An 18,462-nucleotide genomic window follows, 5' to 3' on the forward strand; every position below is an offset into this window, starting at 1 on the left:
TCAAACAGAAACAATAGAAACAGGTGTGGCCGCCAGTCAGAGGGAGCGGCAGGTACCAAAAACGTGCCAATATCGAGGGCCTATGAGGGATACTCAAGAACTAGGGGAGGCCCTCACTCAAGGAGCTCTTTGAAGGGCTCAGACACACACAGAACAGTCCTGAACAAGGTCACACCCTCAGGTCCAGGCTGGGCCCAAGGCCTTAGCAAACACATACTTATTTTAGTAATCACAGAAAGGTACAAAGTCTTGTTAGACAAACTAGGTCCTTTAGAGGTTCTCAGGCACATAAGCCTCAAGGACACGGGTGTGATGGAAATACCGAAGGCACGTGGCCTGTCCCACGCCCTTCCCCACCCCCATCCTCAGGCCTTCTCTGCAAATGCCTCACTAGTGACCGGCTTCTTGGCTCTCTTCTCCCTCAAGTATTCAGACTTCCTGGTTCTCCCACTGCCCTGGCAGCTGCTCCTTGGGCTCTTTTTCCCACCCTCTAGAAGTGGGTAGCTGTCCCACACCCTTCACCCTTCATGGCCCCACAGATACCTCATCTCTAAAATGGAGGTTAAATGAAACAATCTGTGTGACACAACTTAGCTCTGTTCTCTTCTCTGAGGATGCTGCCATCCATCCCCAGATAGCGGGGCCCAACATCCTGGCATCACTTTCAATCCTCTCTGAGCCCTGCCCGCCATATCCCACCTGGGCCACTGTCCTGTGCTCTACCGGCTGCTTCACCCCTCCCACACTCTGCATGTACTGCTGATGCTACCTGCTACACCAGGACAGTTCTCCCATCCCTCAAAACCTTTCAGCTACTCCCCAGTGCAGACTGAGGAAAGACTCAATGTCTTAGGCAGGCATGCAAGGCTTTCTGTGATCCAGCCCCAGCCCACGTTGCAATTTCAATCCACCATGGCCCTTTTGTCCAGTTTGATTCGATCTGCTGGGTGCTGCACCATGAAACAGGAATTCTGTATCCAAATAAGGGGCTTAAACAAAGCTTGACAGATTCTTATTGCACAAGTTCAGAGCCTTTAATACCTTGATATGCACTGTGGCTCTTCACATTCTCCTAGCTTTATTCAGACTTGTAATACTCTATTTTCATGGAGTTCAAGAACAATCTAGGACAATCTGTACCATGCTGTTTCTCCAGCAAGACTTTGGTATGTGCCAGTCAGGTGGACCAGAGATAGCGTGGCCCATGGCCATGACCATCTTAGGCACGTTTGTTGTTCGTGACCATCGTTGAGTAGAATCTCAGCAGGAACATAAAATCACAAACTGAGCCAAGCAGCCTTTCTCAGCACACGAATGAGAAACAAATGCCTGACAGAGAGGCCCCGGATGGGCTGACAAGGATATACTTCTGCCTTAACTGCCAAGGCTGCCTGCTTTCCCAGTCTTCGTGACTAACCCGTCCCACAGACTTCGTTAAAATTCCCTGTATGCTTGCCCTGACCGGTTTGGCTCAGTGGATAAAGCATCGGCCTGAGGACTCAGAGGTCCCAGGGTCGATTCCGGCCGGGGGCATGTGCCTTGGCAGCGGGCACATACTCAGTGGGGATTGTGCAGGAGGCAGCTGATCGATGTTTCTCTCTCATCGATGTTTCTAACTCTCTATCCCTCTCCCTTCCTCTCTGTAAAAATTCAATAAAATATATTTAAAAAAATAAAAAATTCCCTGTATGCTTAAATTAGCCAGTGTTGATTTCTGAGGCCTCAAACCAAAGAACCTTCACTGATACACAGTTCTTTAGGTCCCTGAGCAAAGCCATCCAAATATCCCACCAGCAATGGAGCAGCCAGAGCCATGCCCTCCACCACGCAGCCCCACAGGGCAGTACCTGTCCCGTCTGGAGTAGACCTCACGAAGGTGGGCAGCATTTTCACTGAAGCAGTGGGGTGGGTGGTAGCTCCAAGCCCTTTCTCCATCTCCTTGCGAAACCGCTTAGAGATCTCCAGAAGGGTCTCATCAGAAAGGCGCATGTGATAGAGATACTGGTCAACCTGCAGAAAGGGGAAAACAAGGATAGACACCTATAAGTTAAATAAAGTACGGTATGCATCTATGTCATAGAACATCACTCAGCCCTTCAAAAGAATAAAATCTGTCATAAACAGAAGGTTATTTATGTAAGACCATTTAACCAGAGTCTATTTTTTAGGACTTCATATTTTAAAAGAAACTGAACTAAAAATTGAAATTAGAAAAATAGGTTTAATTTTATTTCTGGAGGAAAGGCCTGTTAGGGAAAAGCAGAATTCTTTTCAGAAAGATAGAGTGTTAATGTCTAAGACATCCCTTGAACCGGAGTTCTTTACTGACCCTCATTTCTTGTTTCCCCACAAACACCTCACAAGGCCAGCCATGCCAATCCTATCAATGTAGGCCAAGCAGCCGTCACCTCTTGCCTGGACTTACACAATCCCCAATTCTACTTTTATCTCATCCATCCACTTTCCACCCCCAGCAGACTTGGCTATTGTTCCCCTGCTTAAAATCTTTCAATGGCTTACCATTAGAACCAAACTCCTTGGAAACCCTGCCTAGGCCCTATAGCAGAGGTTCTCAACCTGTGGGTCGCGACCCCTTTGGCGGTCAAATGACCCTTTCACAGGGGTCGCCTAAGACCATCCTGCATATCAGATATTTACATTACGATTCATAACAGTAGCAACATTACAGCTATGAAGTAGCAATGAAAATAATTTCATGGTTGGGTCACAACATGAGGAACTATATTTAAGGGCCAGAAGATTGAGAACCACTGCATAGGGTCTGGCCTCCCCCGACTTTCTAATCTCATTGGATGTCTCTTCACTCCTGTGCAGACTTTATCCTCAGTTCAGTCCCCAACTCACCCAATTCATATTTCCTGCCCTGGAGCCTGTTCACAAGGGCCCTACGCTCCTTACCTCATGCTTCTTACCAGTCCTTGAAACCTCTCTCCATGGAGGCCTTCTCCCAATAAAATACTCAGGTCTCCCATTATTCTAAGAACTCAGACCTTTCTCTTCACAAAACCATCCACAATTTGGAAATATATATTTAATAGTGTCCAAATATAAGCACCCAGGGCAAGAAGAGCCACGTCTCTCTGCTCCCTGCATCCCTGGAGCCTAGCACAATGCCTGATGCACAGTGGAGACTCTACATAGGTAGTTATGCAACCTCTCTTCCCCCCAGAGGCAACTTTCCATATTTATTTCATTGATCTTGTTTCCAACATAAATTTACATGAACTTTTCCCAGATTTAAAACCAGGAGAAGCATCAGGAGTCCTTCTCACACAGTTTCCTTCTTGGAAGCACCCATCTGCTTTGGCCATAAATATTCCGTTTTCTCCTACTAGGAAAAGATTGGATAGAAATCCATCCAAGAAGGCACACAGGTTTCCACAATATCCCTGTTCTCAGCAACAGTGTACAGGACATGGGAGGCTGCTGGCCATGGAGGGTGGGGCTAGAGAATCAGGAACGTTGGACCAGGCCCCAGCTGTGCCCTCAAGGTGTGAAGAGGGCGGGCTTCCCAGTCCTGTCAGCAAACTGAGGGACCAGATGGAACCCTGCTCCTCCCAGCTCTGAAACTCCAGGATTCCCAAAGGTAAAGCTTGGCTGATGACGACCACCACTGCTATTCCGGATGGTAACACAGGTCAGTGCCCACTTGCCCTTCACCCTTACCCAAGTCTGACAAAGAAGCATACATTTTTATTAGCTTTCCTAAAGTCCTAATTAATATTATAGCCTATTACAGTTTCCAGCCTTTTGAGTCAGGTCTTCTTGGATTTCCTTTTAAACAAACACAGCCTAGGATTTCCAGAGAAACAGCAAGGAGTGTTTAATCCTTTAAGAAAAGGACAATCCCTTGTGTCTCCTTACTCACATTTGCTCTCTTCCTGATGTATCCTAATTCCCTATGGGTTTGTGCATCTCCTCTTTGGGCCTGTAGAATAATGTTTCTGCCCCTGTAGAATAATAAGAGTGGCCTCCTGAGATCATTTCCAATATCCTGATCAGTATTCATCATTCACCATTCTCATAAAATCCCACAAGGTGGAGATCAGAGTCTGGAGTAAAATGCTAAGAGCAGCTGTAAGCAAGGTGAAGGCGTCTGATGAATCTGCCTACCCCTCCTCACGAGGGCCATGTGGTTATAATACAGCAAAATCGGCAGCCACCTTCCTCCCCTGGTGTGGGAAAGGGTGAGTAGGAGCAGAAAAGTGGTAAAGGCCCTAGCCACTCCTCTCCCTCCGCAGCCAGCAGAGAGGTCCGGCTTGTCATGCTCCATTTCCAATTTGCAGAAATGAGGATTTCCCAGAACTCCCTGTTGCCAGCATTTATTAAAGAGCTTCCCCAGAGTAAGTCCACCAATCTAAATCAGGAAGAATCCAACTGTCCATTCTGTTTTTTGATTTTAGGCTCCTGGCACCTTACTTGCCTTGAGCCCACTGTCTGCCTCAGCCTCCCAGGCTGTGTGGCACCAGCCTCAACCTGAGCTGGGTCACTGATGTGGGGTCCCAGGGTGCTCCTGAGGGGGCCTGGCCTCCCCCACAATGTTGTTTGAGGCTTACCAGGAAGTCAAAGGTATAGCTTCAGAAAAGTCCCCTCTCTGTTAGTGCGTGGGAGACACATCTCTGGTGACCCTGGGCCCAGGACAACTTTAATCACTGCAGAGGATGCCTGTTCCAGATCCAATGACACCTGGCTTGGTCCAGCAACACTGCCTCATGGCTTACGCATCTTGGTGTGAATGTACAAAGTCTGGGACCACCAGACAGAGGTCAACACCAGGCCACATCCAGGAATAGCCCAGGATGCCCTCATGGGCCATAGTCATAACAGCAAACCCTACGTGGCACTATTCTCAAGGTTTCACACCCATTAAGTCATTTAGTTCTCACAGTAGCTCTATGAGATAAGTAGTGTTATAACCACCTTCTACCAAGAGGGAAAGGAACTGTGACCAAAGTCACATAAATACAAACAGCCAAGCCAAGATTCGACTGGGCACCCGGCTCATCTGTGTTCTTGTCTACTCCCCTAGATGAATGCCCCTCTTCTGTTGGACAACAGCAGGTCTATACAGGCCAAATGGCACTGTGGGACATTTAGGCTAACCACACCCATTAAAAGACCATCTTCTGCCCCACTGGTGTGGCTCCGTGGTTGAGTATCGACCTATGAACCAGGAGGTCATGGTTTGATTCCCGGGCAGGGCATATGCCCAGAGTTGCGGGCTCAATCACCAGTAGGGGGCATGTAGGAGGCAGCCGATCAATTATTCTCTCTCATCATTGATGTTTCTCTCTCTCTCTCTCCCTTCCTCTCTGAAATCAAAATACATATTTTTTAAAATAATAAAATAAAATAAAACAAAAGGTCATCTTCTCTTGCCACCAACCCCTGGATGCAGACACGAAGGGCAAGCAGGCGCGGGCACAGCCCATAGGGCTGGCCTTGTAAGTCAGAAGGAAGCAGGAGAGTTCCTGCAAGGGAGAACAGGGCCTGTACCACAAACATGTCAAACTCAAAGGCTCACACGGGCCAAATAATCGAAGTTTAAGTTTATGTGGGCCGCAAAAAAACAAAAGCTTCAATTTTCATAGAAACATAGGTTTATTTCGATAGAGACATGCTGAATACAAAGAGCTGAAACAAATGAGTAGTCGTTAACATAAAATTATAGAACATGTTAATAAAAATTAATATTTTTTCTTGAACATTAACTTACCAGACACTGAATAACTGCACAAATTAAAAAGCGTAATGCAAATAAACCTATTTTTCTTGTTCTCCGAAAGCGAAATATTTCCTGTTGTGCACACCAAACAAGTCAGTACAAGACTAGTGACGTGGCAATCGGCTGCTAAAATATCCACTGCTAGTATTAGTGGAGAGAAATGGTGCACCTGCGCATAAGGTGCGTAAGGGAAATGAATGCAACACGATTATAGTAATCAGTCATTAGCGAATGTTGTAGTTCGCTATTAATAATTATGTATACCATTATGTATACCAGGATATTGTCAAAATTAAGTTACGAAATTTTTATTAAAACGTTTCTTACAGCCCTAGCCGGCTTGGCTTAGTGGATAGAGCGTCAGCCTGCGAACTGAAGGGTCTCGGTTTTGATTCCGGTCAAGGGCATATGCCTGGGTTTCGGGCTCGATCCCCAGTAGGGGGCGTGCAGGAGGCAGCTGATCCATGATTATCTCTCATCATTGATGTTTCTATCTCTCTCTCCCTCTACCTTCCTCTCTGAAATCAATAAAAATATACATTTTTTTTAAAAAAAAACACATTTTTTACATATTGCTATATTGCCTGGGCAGCAAAAATATTAGTTGTGGGCCGAGAGTTTGAGATGCTTGCTATACCGCCTTCTAAGAGGTTATACCATCACATTTTGGAGTGTGAGGCCACGTTCACAAGAAAGCAAAGATGGAGTGGCCACAATTCTACAGTGGCCATTCTTAGTTTAACTTTGATGTGTAAGCTGTGACAAGGTTTGTTGGAAATCCAGCCGATACTCCTCATCGTTAACCATCAAAAACTCTAACAAGTTAAACAGTAAACCTTTCCTCAATCATGATCTCCCTTACTCAATAGATTATAATCATTTTTCAGTGTTCAATGACAGATGAAAATGATGATAGTTTATTATCAGCTAAAGTTTATCAAGCCTTTCTTACCTGCAAGACACCAACCTATGGCTTTACTGATTTGACCTCCATTGTCCTTTTGGGTCTGTGTGTGTGTGTGTGTGTGTGTGTGTGTGTGTGTGTGTGTGATACTTTTTTTAAAAATTAATTTCAGAGAGGAAGGGAGAGAGAGAGATAGAAATATCAATCAGCTACCTCCTGCATCCCCCCTACTGGGGATTGAGCCCACAACCCGGGCATGTGCCCTGATCAGTAATTGAACCGTGATTTCTTGGTTCATAGGTCACTGAGCCACACTGACCAGGCATTCTTTGTCCTTTTGTCACTTCATGGTGGGGGGCAGAGCTAGAAGTGAGGTACATCTGGCTCTAAAGCCAGGCCGCTGGACTAGCACCCTCACCTGTCCTCTGGGTCCTCTTACTATGGACGCTCTCTGCCCTGTGGTTTCTTGGATGACCTCAGGGCCTTAATTTCCTCTCTGTCACATGAAACTAAAAAAAGGATATGAAACGGCTGTGAAAAATGCGACTATAGCACCTTGGCCCAAACGTCCCCTCTTGCACAACATGATGGTGTATCCTCCCTGAATTTATTAGGCTATTCAGGGAGGGATGATTAATTACCTAATGTCACAGCTTCTTAAACACACCACTGGGGCCCACCCAGCCATGGCGGGCAAGGCTGTGCTGGGTAAAGGGTGGCCAAGGGAGGCAGAAGTCAGAAACTAAAAGCAGCCTCCATACAAAGAAAGTTTTCCCGGAATGGGGAGGAAGTGAATGCACTTTGCAGAATCCTGCCAACATTCGCCCACAATGTAGCCAGAGGGAGGGAGCACCAAGCCCAAAGTCATGGGAGAAAGTCATTTAGGAGATAACAAATGTGCCCGGGACAGTAGGACTCCGGCTAGAAAATGCTCACTCTTAGAAAGGAAAGGCCCTGGGGGAAACAAGTTTAATTCCACTAAACGCAGACAGCATTCAAGTCTGTCTGGTTTGTCTCTCTGACCCCAATAACTCGTCGGGCCTGAGTTCGAATGCTTCCAAGCTAACAGGCTCACTACTTCTCTAAGTTGGTGAGTTTCTATTATTGGTCAGCTCTATTTGTTAGGAAGCTTTTCCTCAGTCTAAGATAAATCTATTTTCTGGTAACTTCTGCTTTAGTCTTCATGCTGCCACTTGGGACAAGAGTCCCCAACTTGGCTGCCTATCAGAATGACACGAGGAGTTTTTATAAGAAACTAAGAATTCCAAAGATCTGTTTCAAACTAACCAAATTGATGCTTTTAGGGCTGGGTGATTGAACATCTTCCCCTCTCTTTGCATTGATACACACCAAGCCAATAATGTGATAATGGTGGGCTGTGTTCTGGCCAACATTGCTCAAGGTCATTTTTACCACTTTTCTGCCTGGGGTCTTTGAAAGTCCATATAGTTAAGATATTAGGCTAAGCGTGAAATGGTTGGTCCTGAGTGCTGGGAATGGAAAGACAAACCTTGTACTTGTTGGGAATTATCAAAGCAGAATCATTCAGGCCAAACTTCATTTTGTAGCTGCTGGTGGTAAAGTGCAGAGTGTGGCGCCAGAAAAATCAGTGTTCAAATCCTGGCTCTAGCATGTGTATAGGTGTGTAATATTGGATGAGTCACTCTCCATCTGAGCTCATTTCCTCAATATGTAGGGTTGCAGAGCCCTACACAACAGAGTCACTGGCATAAATGGGGTAGGGAATGTAGTAAAGCTCTATAAACCCTCTTTTATTTGCACCCCTTCTCCTTTCTCTCCCAGAGTCCCCTTGGCACCCTTAGAGGATCAAAGACATTTCTTAACTCTATTTAGTCACATTCGGGATTAACAAAAAGAGGCTGTTTCTCCAACATGCCCCTTCTCTTTCCGTGGTGGGTATGTGGCCTATTACCCTGGGTAACTTCTCTTTAAATCTCTACTTGGGAGAAAAGGGGAAAGGAGGGGTCATTCCAAGCAGGGGCAACAGAGGTAGGCCAGAAACAAAGCCTGGCTGAGGTATGGGAAGGCCACCTGCCTGCATGGACAAGGGTGTGCACTAAAGAGAAAGGGATAGAAGTTTCAGAGGACATCTACTTAGCAATATTGAGGAGATTAAAACTTCCTTATTGGGGCAATTTGGGTCATTTTCTTTTTTCTTTTTTTTTTTTTTTTCTTTTTTTTTAATTAAATCTTTATTGTTCAGATTATTACATTTGTTCCTCTTTTTTCCCCCCCATAACTCCCCTCCTCCCAGTTCCCGCCCCACCCTCCGCCCTCACTCCCCACCCACTGTCCTCATCCATAGGTGCATGATTTTTGTCCAGTCTCTTCCCGCATCTCCCACACCCCTTTCCCCCCCAGGAATAGTCAGTCCATTCCCTTTCTATGTCCCTGATTCTATTATAATCAACAGTTCATTCTGTTCATCAGATTATTTATTCACTTGATTCTTAGATTCACTTGTTGATAGATGCATATTTGTTGTTCATAATTTGTATCTTTACCTTTTTCTCCCTCTTCCTCTTCTTAAAGGATACCTTTCAGCATTTCATATAATCCTGGTTTGGTGGTGATGAACTCCTTTAGCTTTTCCTTATCTGTGAAGCTCTTTATCTGACCTTCAATTCTGAATGATAGCTTTGCTGGATAAAGTAATCTTGGTTGTAGGTTCTTGGTATTCATCACTTTGAATATTTCTTGCCACTCCCTTCTGGCCTGCAAAGTTTCTGTTGAGAAATCAGCTGACAGTCGTATGGGTATTCCCTTGTAGGTAACTGAGTTTCTTTCTCTTGCTGTTTTTAAGATTCTCTCTTTATCTTTTGCTCTTGGCATTTTAATTATGATGTGTCTTGGTGTGGTCCTCTTTGGATTCCTTTTGTTTGGGGTTCTCCGCGCTTCTTGGACCTGTAAGTCCATTTCTTTCACCAGGTGGGGGAAGTTTTCTGTCATTATTTCTTCAAATAGGTTTTCAATATCTTGCCCTCTCTCTCCTTCTGGTACCCCTATAATTCTGATGTTGGTACGCTTGAAGCTGTCCCAGAGGCTCCTTACACTATGCTCGCATTTTTGGATTCTTTTTTCATTTTGCTTTTCCGGTTGGGTGTTTTTTGCTTCCTCGCATTTCAAATCGTTGACTTGATTCTTGCGCTCCTCTGGTCTGCTGTCGGGAGTCTGTATAATATTCGTTATTTCAGTCCGTGTATGCTTAATTTCTAGTTGGTTCCCCAATATAAGATCGAGGGTCTTATTAGTTTTCTTGTAGATCTCATTAAGTTTATCGGCGGCTTCTAAACAGTTCTTGAGAGACCTTAAAAGTGTGGTTCTGAACTCTATATCTTCCATTGACAATTTTGTCCTGTTTCTTTGTCTCCGCATTTTGTTATGCTTCCTTGGTGCACCCCCTAGTGGTCTTTGTTCGCAGTCTTATAGTTAAATCTTAATTGTTGTAGCTAATTCCAGGGAGGGTTTGACCTCCAGGCCAAGTGGCTATGAGAATCAGCTGTGTCAGCAGTGAGAGAACTTCTGTCCTCTAGGGAGGTGCTAATCTAGCCTTTGTCTGAGGCTATCCGGCAAATGCCTCAGTGCAGGGCTTGGGCGCGGCGGGTCGCACAGGATCAACAGGGTGGGCCAGAGAGAGCAGTTATGGCGGCTCTCAGCCCTGTCCCCAGGGGCTCTGCCTCTCTGAGTCCCAGCACCCGCTGCCAAGCTGGGAGAGAAAGCTGCACTCGCTCTGACCGAAGCCAGACAGTCCCGCTTCCCCCGTTTGAGTCTGGGTCCCTAAAGACTCGCCTGTATCTGGAGCTCAGAGTCTGCGACTCCCTCCCGATTGAAAACGCCAACCGCGCCCTCCGCCGCCAGCCCGCTCGCGCACTCCGCACCTCAGAATTTGACTTCAGCACTGCGCCTCCTCTGAGTGTCCGTATGCGTTTCTCTTTCCTCCTAGTTGTAGGACTTCCACTCAGCCAGCGTTCCTGTGGTTCTGGGTGATATCCCTTCCGTTTTTTGGTTTCACTTTTGAAGTAGTTGTTCAAAGCTGCAAACTCCGGCGTTAACCTATGCCGCCATCTTGGTTCTCCGGGTCATTTTCTTTCTTCCCATAACACACAGTTCCTCTACAAAATTATGGATAGAGGCAGGAAGAGCTCTAAAGGCAAATTAACCCTATGAAACTCCTTATGAAATAGGATGGCATCCCAAGTGGGAAGCCCATCTCCTCAAGGGCCCACATTTTCCTCCAGACTAGCACTAAATGGAGAGGAAATCATGTCACAGCAAGGATGCAAGGAATGGAGGGAATAGAAGGTCACCCTGGGGAGGCTCCACTTCAAAGTGTACAGACACAGCCCCTGCCAGGTATTCGGAAGCCCTGGAAGGAATGGCCTGGGGGTGAGATCTGGAAAGGGATCTCAAAGAAACTGAGGCCACACACTTGAGATTAGAATCTGGATCCCCAGACACCTTACTCTACTGTTAAAAACAATAAATGGCAATCCTACTACAAGTCCAGAAGGGCCCATGTCATCCTGCAGGCTGATTCCTATTAATGGCTGGTGGCTACTGCCTGGTTCCTGAGTCCCAGTGAGAAAATGGTCCTGATCAAACCATTTATATGTAGAAAAGAGCACTATTCCAACTTTGACAGTTTGTTATATAAAGTACTGTAAATCCCACCTTGAATACCTTAGGCGATTTCCAAGGGAAGTGAAGAAGAAACCTTAAATTTCAACATCTAACCCCTGAGTCATTGACCACTGGGGCCCCAGCTTTCTCCCATTTTATAGCCTTTATTGAAAACCAGTTTTATGCAAAGCACAATGGTGTACATGAACATAATTTTCAAAAAAAAAATCAATTCTGGAGATAGATAGTACAACAATAACAATGCACACACATAAAATAAATTTTTAAAGAAATCAAGGTTCCTATTCCCTAGAACTTTACAAGCCAGCACAGAACTCAGCTCATATTATAGACCCAATAAATGTCTCTGAAATGGAGGGATGGGTTTCAGTAGATAACAAGGGCAAGCACAATGTCAGGCCCCCATGGGAAGTGTCACAGGTATGAATAAGTGGTCTGTGAGACCAGCATTCAAGGGAACTTGCTTCTGGGTTAAGAACATACACATATATAAGTCAGTAGATATGTGTTGACCTGGAGACAGTAGGGAGATCATATGAAAAGGTTCAGAGGTGTGGACGAGCCCAAGATCCTGGAAGGAGATTATGAATTCTAGGACCAGAAAGCTACTCACCATCACTATATAACATTACCTCCTAAATGCAATATCTTAATAATTAGTATGATTTAATTCTATCACTTAATCAAGGGATCATGGGAAGGAAGGATCATAAAGATCACCCCACTGAGTAAAGTTGCATTGTTGTTCACTGGCCAGTCAATTCTCTGTAGGGTTAATGTCAGGAGAAAGTCTGGCTGCCCAGACTTGCTGTGCCTCCTGCTACAGACTAATGAAGTCAAAATGACCGACTCAAGAACTGTCCTCTTTAAATATATATATATATATATATATATATATGGCCAGCGACGCCCACTACTGGTTCGATGAAGGGGGTGGGGGGTGGAGCCAGCCTGCCAACCTCCTGCAGCCCCTCCCCGCAGCCAGCCTGGCCCTGAGCAGGCGATCCTGGTGTGCTGGCCAGCGGCTGGCCAACCTCCCGCTGTCTCCTCCTCCCGACAGGCCTGGCCCCAATCTGTCCCTACTGGAGCCAGGCTGGCCAGACCCCACCCACGCATGAATTCATGCACTGGGCCTCTAGTGTATATATATATATATAAATTTTTTTTTTTTTTGACTGATTTCAGATAGGAAGGGAGAGGGAGAGAGAGACACATCAACAATGAGAAGAATCATTGATCAGCTGCTTCCCGCAAACCCTCTTCTGGGGATTGAGCCTGCAACCCAACCATGTACCCTGACCTGGAATCCAACCGTAACCTCCTGGTTCATAGGTCGACCAACACACAACCACTGAGCCACACCAACCAGGCGAGAGCTGTCCTTTTTGCCGTGACTGTCAAGAAGCTCAGAGCTCTGTACTCAACTCCAATGAACCACCCTCAGTCTTAAGTTTTTTTGGCAATCATTCCTGCCTTTTCTATGACTCTTGTTCTAGGAATTTTTTTTTTATGCCAGGATTTTTTTTTATTGGAAGCTGAACCATATCACCTAATCCTTTTAGTAAGCAGACAGAAATACATGATTGAACAAATGCTCATTTCTACAGGACACACCCTCCTGGTAGAAGAATGAACTCAAGTGACCAAACCGGGTAAGAAAGCAATTCCACAAATATATAAGCATCAGGGCCAAGGACACAGAGGCACCACTGGACTTCCTTTCTCCAGTCTTTGGGTATCTCCGATTTAGTAACTAGAGCCTTCTCTCTAGGAAGTGCTGATGAACACTAGCTAATTCCTACCTTTTAGCTTCTTCTAGACCTCAAGCAAACCAACTGATTGAATTTAAGCTTTCCTAGTACTCATGTTCTTGTCCTAAAGATACAGTAAGGTCATATAAATAGTCAAGAGATACATATGGCTCCAAGCTAGCCTCTCCGGAAGAATTTTAGGAAGCACCATACCCTCTTGACTAGCCTCTTCTGTTTTAATTCAACAAGTCAAAACAGGATTGGAGGTGCAGGGCAGGGATACCACACAGCGTAAAGAATGCATCACCTACCACCACATGTAATAACAATCATAGGAGAGACGCCGTGTTTAAGTCCATTTATATTAAGGACAGAAATAGACCTATGCTGGTACAAGTCAGCATAGTGATTAAGTAGTGGTTAGTGCTGGTGCTGGTGCTGAGATGTTCTGGATCTGGGTGGTGTTGTTTCCTGTGTATATAATCTCCAATTTAAAAATGTAGGAAGAACCCAGCCAGCATGGCTCAGTGGTTGAGCATCAACCTATGAACCAGGAGGTCATGGTTTTATTCCTGGTAGAGTCACATGCCTGGGTTGTGGCCGTGCAGGAGGCAGCCAATCAAGGATTTTCTCTCATCATTGATGTTTCTATCTCTCTCTCCCCCTCTCCTTCCTCTCTGATATCAATAAAAATATATTTTAAACTAAATAAATTAATAAAAATGTAGGAAGAAACAAGGGCAAGGCATTGACTAAGCCCTAGTCTACCCACTGTGCATGGTCAGAGAGCCAAAGGAGTTTAGAGTTCAAGAGAGGTCAAACCAGAGGGGAGAGCCATAATCTAAATGCAGTCACACATGGCCTTCCAATGACTATGTGCTCACACCTATTTGCAACTTAGTTTTGAAAGAATTTCAGCCCCTGGTTAGTGTAGCTCAGTTGGTTGGGTGTCATCCCATGCACAGCTGATCGATGTCTCACTCTCACATTGATGTTTTGATCTCTCCCTCTCCTTCCTCTCTCTCTAAAAGTCAATTTAAAAAATTTAAAGAAAGAATTTCATAATTTTTGTGTAATTCCTTTGCCAGTGTTTTACTACAAATATTAGATGAGGAAATCAAGGCAGGACCCACACATCTGGTAGCCAGGTGAATGCCCTAACCTGGGGCACAGGTGTAAGCATCCTAGGAAAGCCAGGTAACTGCTGTCAGTGACTTCATTAATAATAATGTCACCGTGGCCAATGTGGCTCAGTTGGTTGGGTATAGTACCATGCACCAAAAGTTCACTGGTTCCATTCCCAGTCAGGGCACATGCCCAGGTCGCGGGTTCAATTCCTGGTCAGGCTGCGTGCAGGAGGCAACTGATCCATTGTTTCTCTCTCACATCAATGTTTTTCTCTCTCTCTCTCCCCGTCTCCCTTCGGAAGGAAAGAAGGAAGGAAGGAAGGAAGGAAGGAAGGAAGGAAGGAAGGAAGGAAGGAAGGAAGGAAGGGAGGAAGGGAGGATGGAAGGAAGGAAGGGAGGGAGGGAGGGAGGAAGGGCAAGGAGAGGAGGAAAGGAAGGACGAAGGGAGAAGAAAAGAAAAGAAAGAAAACTATAATAATGCCTTCAGACTCCTGAGAAGACAAAGGGTGTGCAAAGAGCAGCAAAAAGATGAGTGGGGGAGGAAAAGACATGGCAGGTCCTGGATTCTATTGGTTTTTAAAATGTTTTTTATTGATGTTAAAGAGGGAGGGAGAGGGAGACAGAGAGAGGAATATCAATGAGAGAGAGACGTTGACCGGCTACCTCCTGCACACCCCCTACTGGGGATCAAGCCCACATTAGGGCACGTGCCCTGACAAGGAATCAAACTGGGTGCTTCTGGGTTCATGAGTCAATGCTCAACCACTGAGCCACACTGGCTGGGCCAGATCCTGGATTCTTTAAGGCTCCTGTCCTCCGAAACACAGCTAACCGAAAGTAATAGATAAGCCACAACACTCTTTGATGGGACAAGGTGGACCCTGACTGGGGACTAGGGCCCGCCCTGCCACCTTGGGGAGACTCCAGCTCTGAGCGCCGTGTACTAACAACCCTGGGTGGCAGGGTAAGTGTGGAGCTGACAGGCACTCCTCCAGGATCCTGTGGCGCGATTGTGAGTCACAGGGTTTCCTGTTCTTCCAGTTCTTGCTCTGAGCTGCCTCAAGTTACAGCCAGACAGACCTCGGGCAGCAGCACCTGTCAGGGGTCCAGAGATGGGCATTTGGGACACCCGTCACGGGACCCTCCTGCCCTCAAACATTTTGTTCCGAGTGTGGGGCCTCAGTACAAAGGAATAATATGTCCCAGTTGTGCATGACAGTGGCACAGTTCATTTACCCACGCATATTGAATGAGAACTAAATTGAATGTGCCAGGGACAGGCACTGAGGACACCGGCATCAAGGAAACCCCAGGCTTTGCCTGCAAGGAGCTCAGTCTATTGGTGGGAGGCAAATATGTCAACAAATAATTACAGACTGAAGGTAAGGGCAGAGATTAGGCAGTTTCTTCCACTGTAATAAAATGCAGATTTATAATAACTTAAATCTTTTTTATTTAAAAAGAAGTTTTAAATCTTCATTGTTGAAAGTATTACATATGTCCCCTTTGTTCTCGGTTGACCCCCTATAGCCCGCCCCGCCCCCCACCCCAGGCCCTCACCACCCTATTGTCTGTGTCCATGGGTTATGCATATATGCATATAAGTTCTTTGGTAGATCTTGTCCTACCCACCCACCCACCCCTGCTTTCCCTCTGCGATTCGAGTCTGTCGCACACATCAGTACAATTCTGAGGAGTGTTTGTCTTGCAAAGGTTAGAAAAGTGTATGTGCTAACCCCATGCCTAGAATGTTCTCCTCCTCTGGACTAACAAACTCCCATTTGTCCTTCAGGGCCTCTCCCCAAATGCCTCCCCAAATTCCCCAGCCATGACGCCAAGGCACTTCTGACACCTTGTGTCGCTCACCCTCACGGGTCCCAAAGGACTAAAGACACTGACTCCCTGTTCCCAACTTCATCTCTGTGATGCCAGCAGCTATCTCAGTACCGAGATATAGCTGGTGCCCAAGACGTATTTGTTACGGTTACATACAAGGGGCCACAGGAGTGCCAAAGAAAGGAGCAGAGTAACTTGGGTGAAGGGGAAGAACTGGCTCCTCCAGACTGCCAGGGGCTCTGAGCTTGACCTTATTCTTCAGGTCTGGGTCCTTGCAGCAGCACAATTTCCTCTCCATCTATCTGTCTGCCCTGGCCAATACCCCAGGTCCCTAGGGGTCAGATTCTGTCTCCCCTGGACAGCCCCCTCCCATCTGGTGCCCCCTGTCTACCTGTTAGACCAAATCCATTTGTGTCTGTGTCTCTGCACGATGGTCAGCCCCCAGACCTTCCCAGTCTGCTGACCCACCCACAATTACACCCATTTGCCTGGGACAATCTGTTTACACTGTGGTGGCAGAATACTATTCATGGTGCCTCATTTCACTCTCAAAAGTGACTGAGTTTGGCCCAGCCAGCGTGGCTCAGTGGTTGAGTGTCGATCTATGAACCAGGAGGTCATGGTTCAATTCCTGGTCAAGGCACATGCCCAGGGTTGAAGGCTTGATCCCTGTGTGGGACATGCAGGAGGCAGCCGATCAATAATTCTCTCTCATCATTGATTTTTCTATATCTCTCTCCCTCTCTTTTCCTCCCTTAAATAAATAAAAACATATTTTAAAAAGTGACAGAATTTGACCCTAGCCCAGTGGTCGGCAAACCGCGGCTTGTGAGCCACATGTGGCTCTTTGGCCCCTTGAGTGTGGCTCTTCCACAAAATACCACGTGCAGGCAAGCACCTACAGTGTGATTGAAACTTTGTGGCCCATGCTCAGAAGTCAGTATTTTGAGAGCCGCAGTTTGCCGACCACTGCCCTAGCCGATTTGGCTCAGTGGATAGAGCATTGGCCGGAGAACTGAAGGGCCCCATGTTTGATTCCAGTCAATGGTACATACCTAGACTGCAGGCTCGATCCCCAGCCCTGGTCCAGGCAAGTGCAGGAGGCAACCAACTGATGTGTGTCTCTCACATTGGCATTTCTCTCTGTCTCTGTCTCTCCCCTTTCTTTCTACTCTCTCTAAAAATCAATGGAAATCTATTCTTGGGTGAGGATTAACAAATCAAAAAAAAAGTGACCAAATTTGAACAATATAAATGATTGGGTCACCCCAGGTACAGGCCATAAAGCAAAGCCCCCCTCTCTTCTCAGGGAACCTACACCTGAACGATGAGCTCTCGTGCTACACAAAGGGCGCTGAAAGGAACAGGATGGGAACTGAGCAACGGGTTCTTGCTCTGGAGCTTGGGCTGGTCCCCAATGCACAGCATTAAGGGACATTTTTCCTCATCTGTAAAATGAAGGGCTGGACTAGATAACCCCAATGGTCTTCCTTCTCAACTGGCAGCCGACTCATAATCCCATGAAGCTGAAACAACTGGCCATCTCTAGTTATCGCGGGAGCCCCAGGCTGGGGGTCAGGGCCTGGGCTCTGGAGTCAGACTGCCTGGGTTTGCATCCTGACTTGCCCTTGGGCAAGGCACTGTCCCTTTCTGTGCCTTGGTGTGTTCATCTGAACACTGTGTAATAACAGTGTCTACCCTGGGGGGCTGTTTGCGGAAGGCCTGAGTTATATAGTAAAGGGCCGTCACTGAGTAAGTACTGCACTCTTTGTGGTTTTAAGACCTTTGGGAATTGAGGGGGAAAGAACTGATGGGACATGACTGGAAGGCTTCACTGGGAGGGGTTGAGACAGGAAAATTGGGGAGGAAGAAGGAAGCAGAAGGAGAAAGTCCCTCAAATGGAAAAAGGATAAATGGCAGCTTCAAATGTCCTCATTTAACCCTAATTAAAGCTGCCCTATGGCTTATCTGGCTTCATTCCTTTATCAGACAATATGGAGATGCCAGAAGGAAGAGGTTGGGAATAAGGCCTTTCAAGAACAGGGACCCTCTCCAGGGAGGGGCTGCTGAGCTGAGGGTGAGGAGGGGCAGGAAGGCTGGGTGGGTGGGTGGCATGGGCTCCCACAACCAGTTTCTCGGTCCTGATTCACTCTCTTGATTAATTCCAAGATAAGTTTTAGTCAAAGTCCCTCCAAGGAAGGAGTGTCAGGAAATGCATACAGATCCACAGATGAAAATGCAAAAAGCACAGCCACCACTAAAAGAGGGCAACACTTCAGGGGAAACAGGATTCTTTGGCTTCTGTTCCCATGGGAACAAAGCCAAGACTCCCCACTGGGTTTAGACAAGACAAAGGCTGGACAGGGATGATGGGAGTAGAGTGTGGGTCCCACACAGAGGGTCCTTTTGATTCTGTCAAGAACCCCAGACATCCCA

At 46.4% G+C, this 18,462-nt stretch overlaps 1 protein-coding gene across 5 annotated transcripts in view; it reads right to left on the reverse strand.

Moving 5' to 3' along the window:
* HK2 (hexokinase 2) overlaps nucleotides 1–18,462 on the reverse strand; it is a 66,488-nt gene that overhangs the window by 41,681 nt on the left and 6,345 nt on the right. For 4 of the 5 annotated variants that reach the window (XM_036334017.1, XM_036334016.1, XM_036334015.1 and 1 more), the window contains exon 2: nucleotides 1,848–2,010. In XM_036334017.1, coding sequence (XP_036189910.1) covers nucleotides 1,848–2,010 — 163 coding nt within the window. Of the gene's footprint in view, nucleotides 1–1,847; nucleotides 2,011–18,462 lie in introns of those variants that run through there. The other variant, XM_036334018.1, reaches the window with a different exon arrangement.

Source organism: Myotis myotis, unplaced genomic scaffold, assembly GCF_014108235.1.
Source record: "Myotis myotis isolate mMyoMyo1 unplaced genomic scaffold, mMyoMyo1.p scaffold_m19_p_14, whole genome shotgun sequence".
Classification (NCBI taxonomy): domain Eukaryota; kingdom Metazoa; phylum Chordata; class Mammalia; order Chiroptera; family Vespertilionidae; genus Myotis; species Myotis myotis.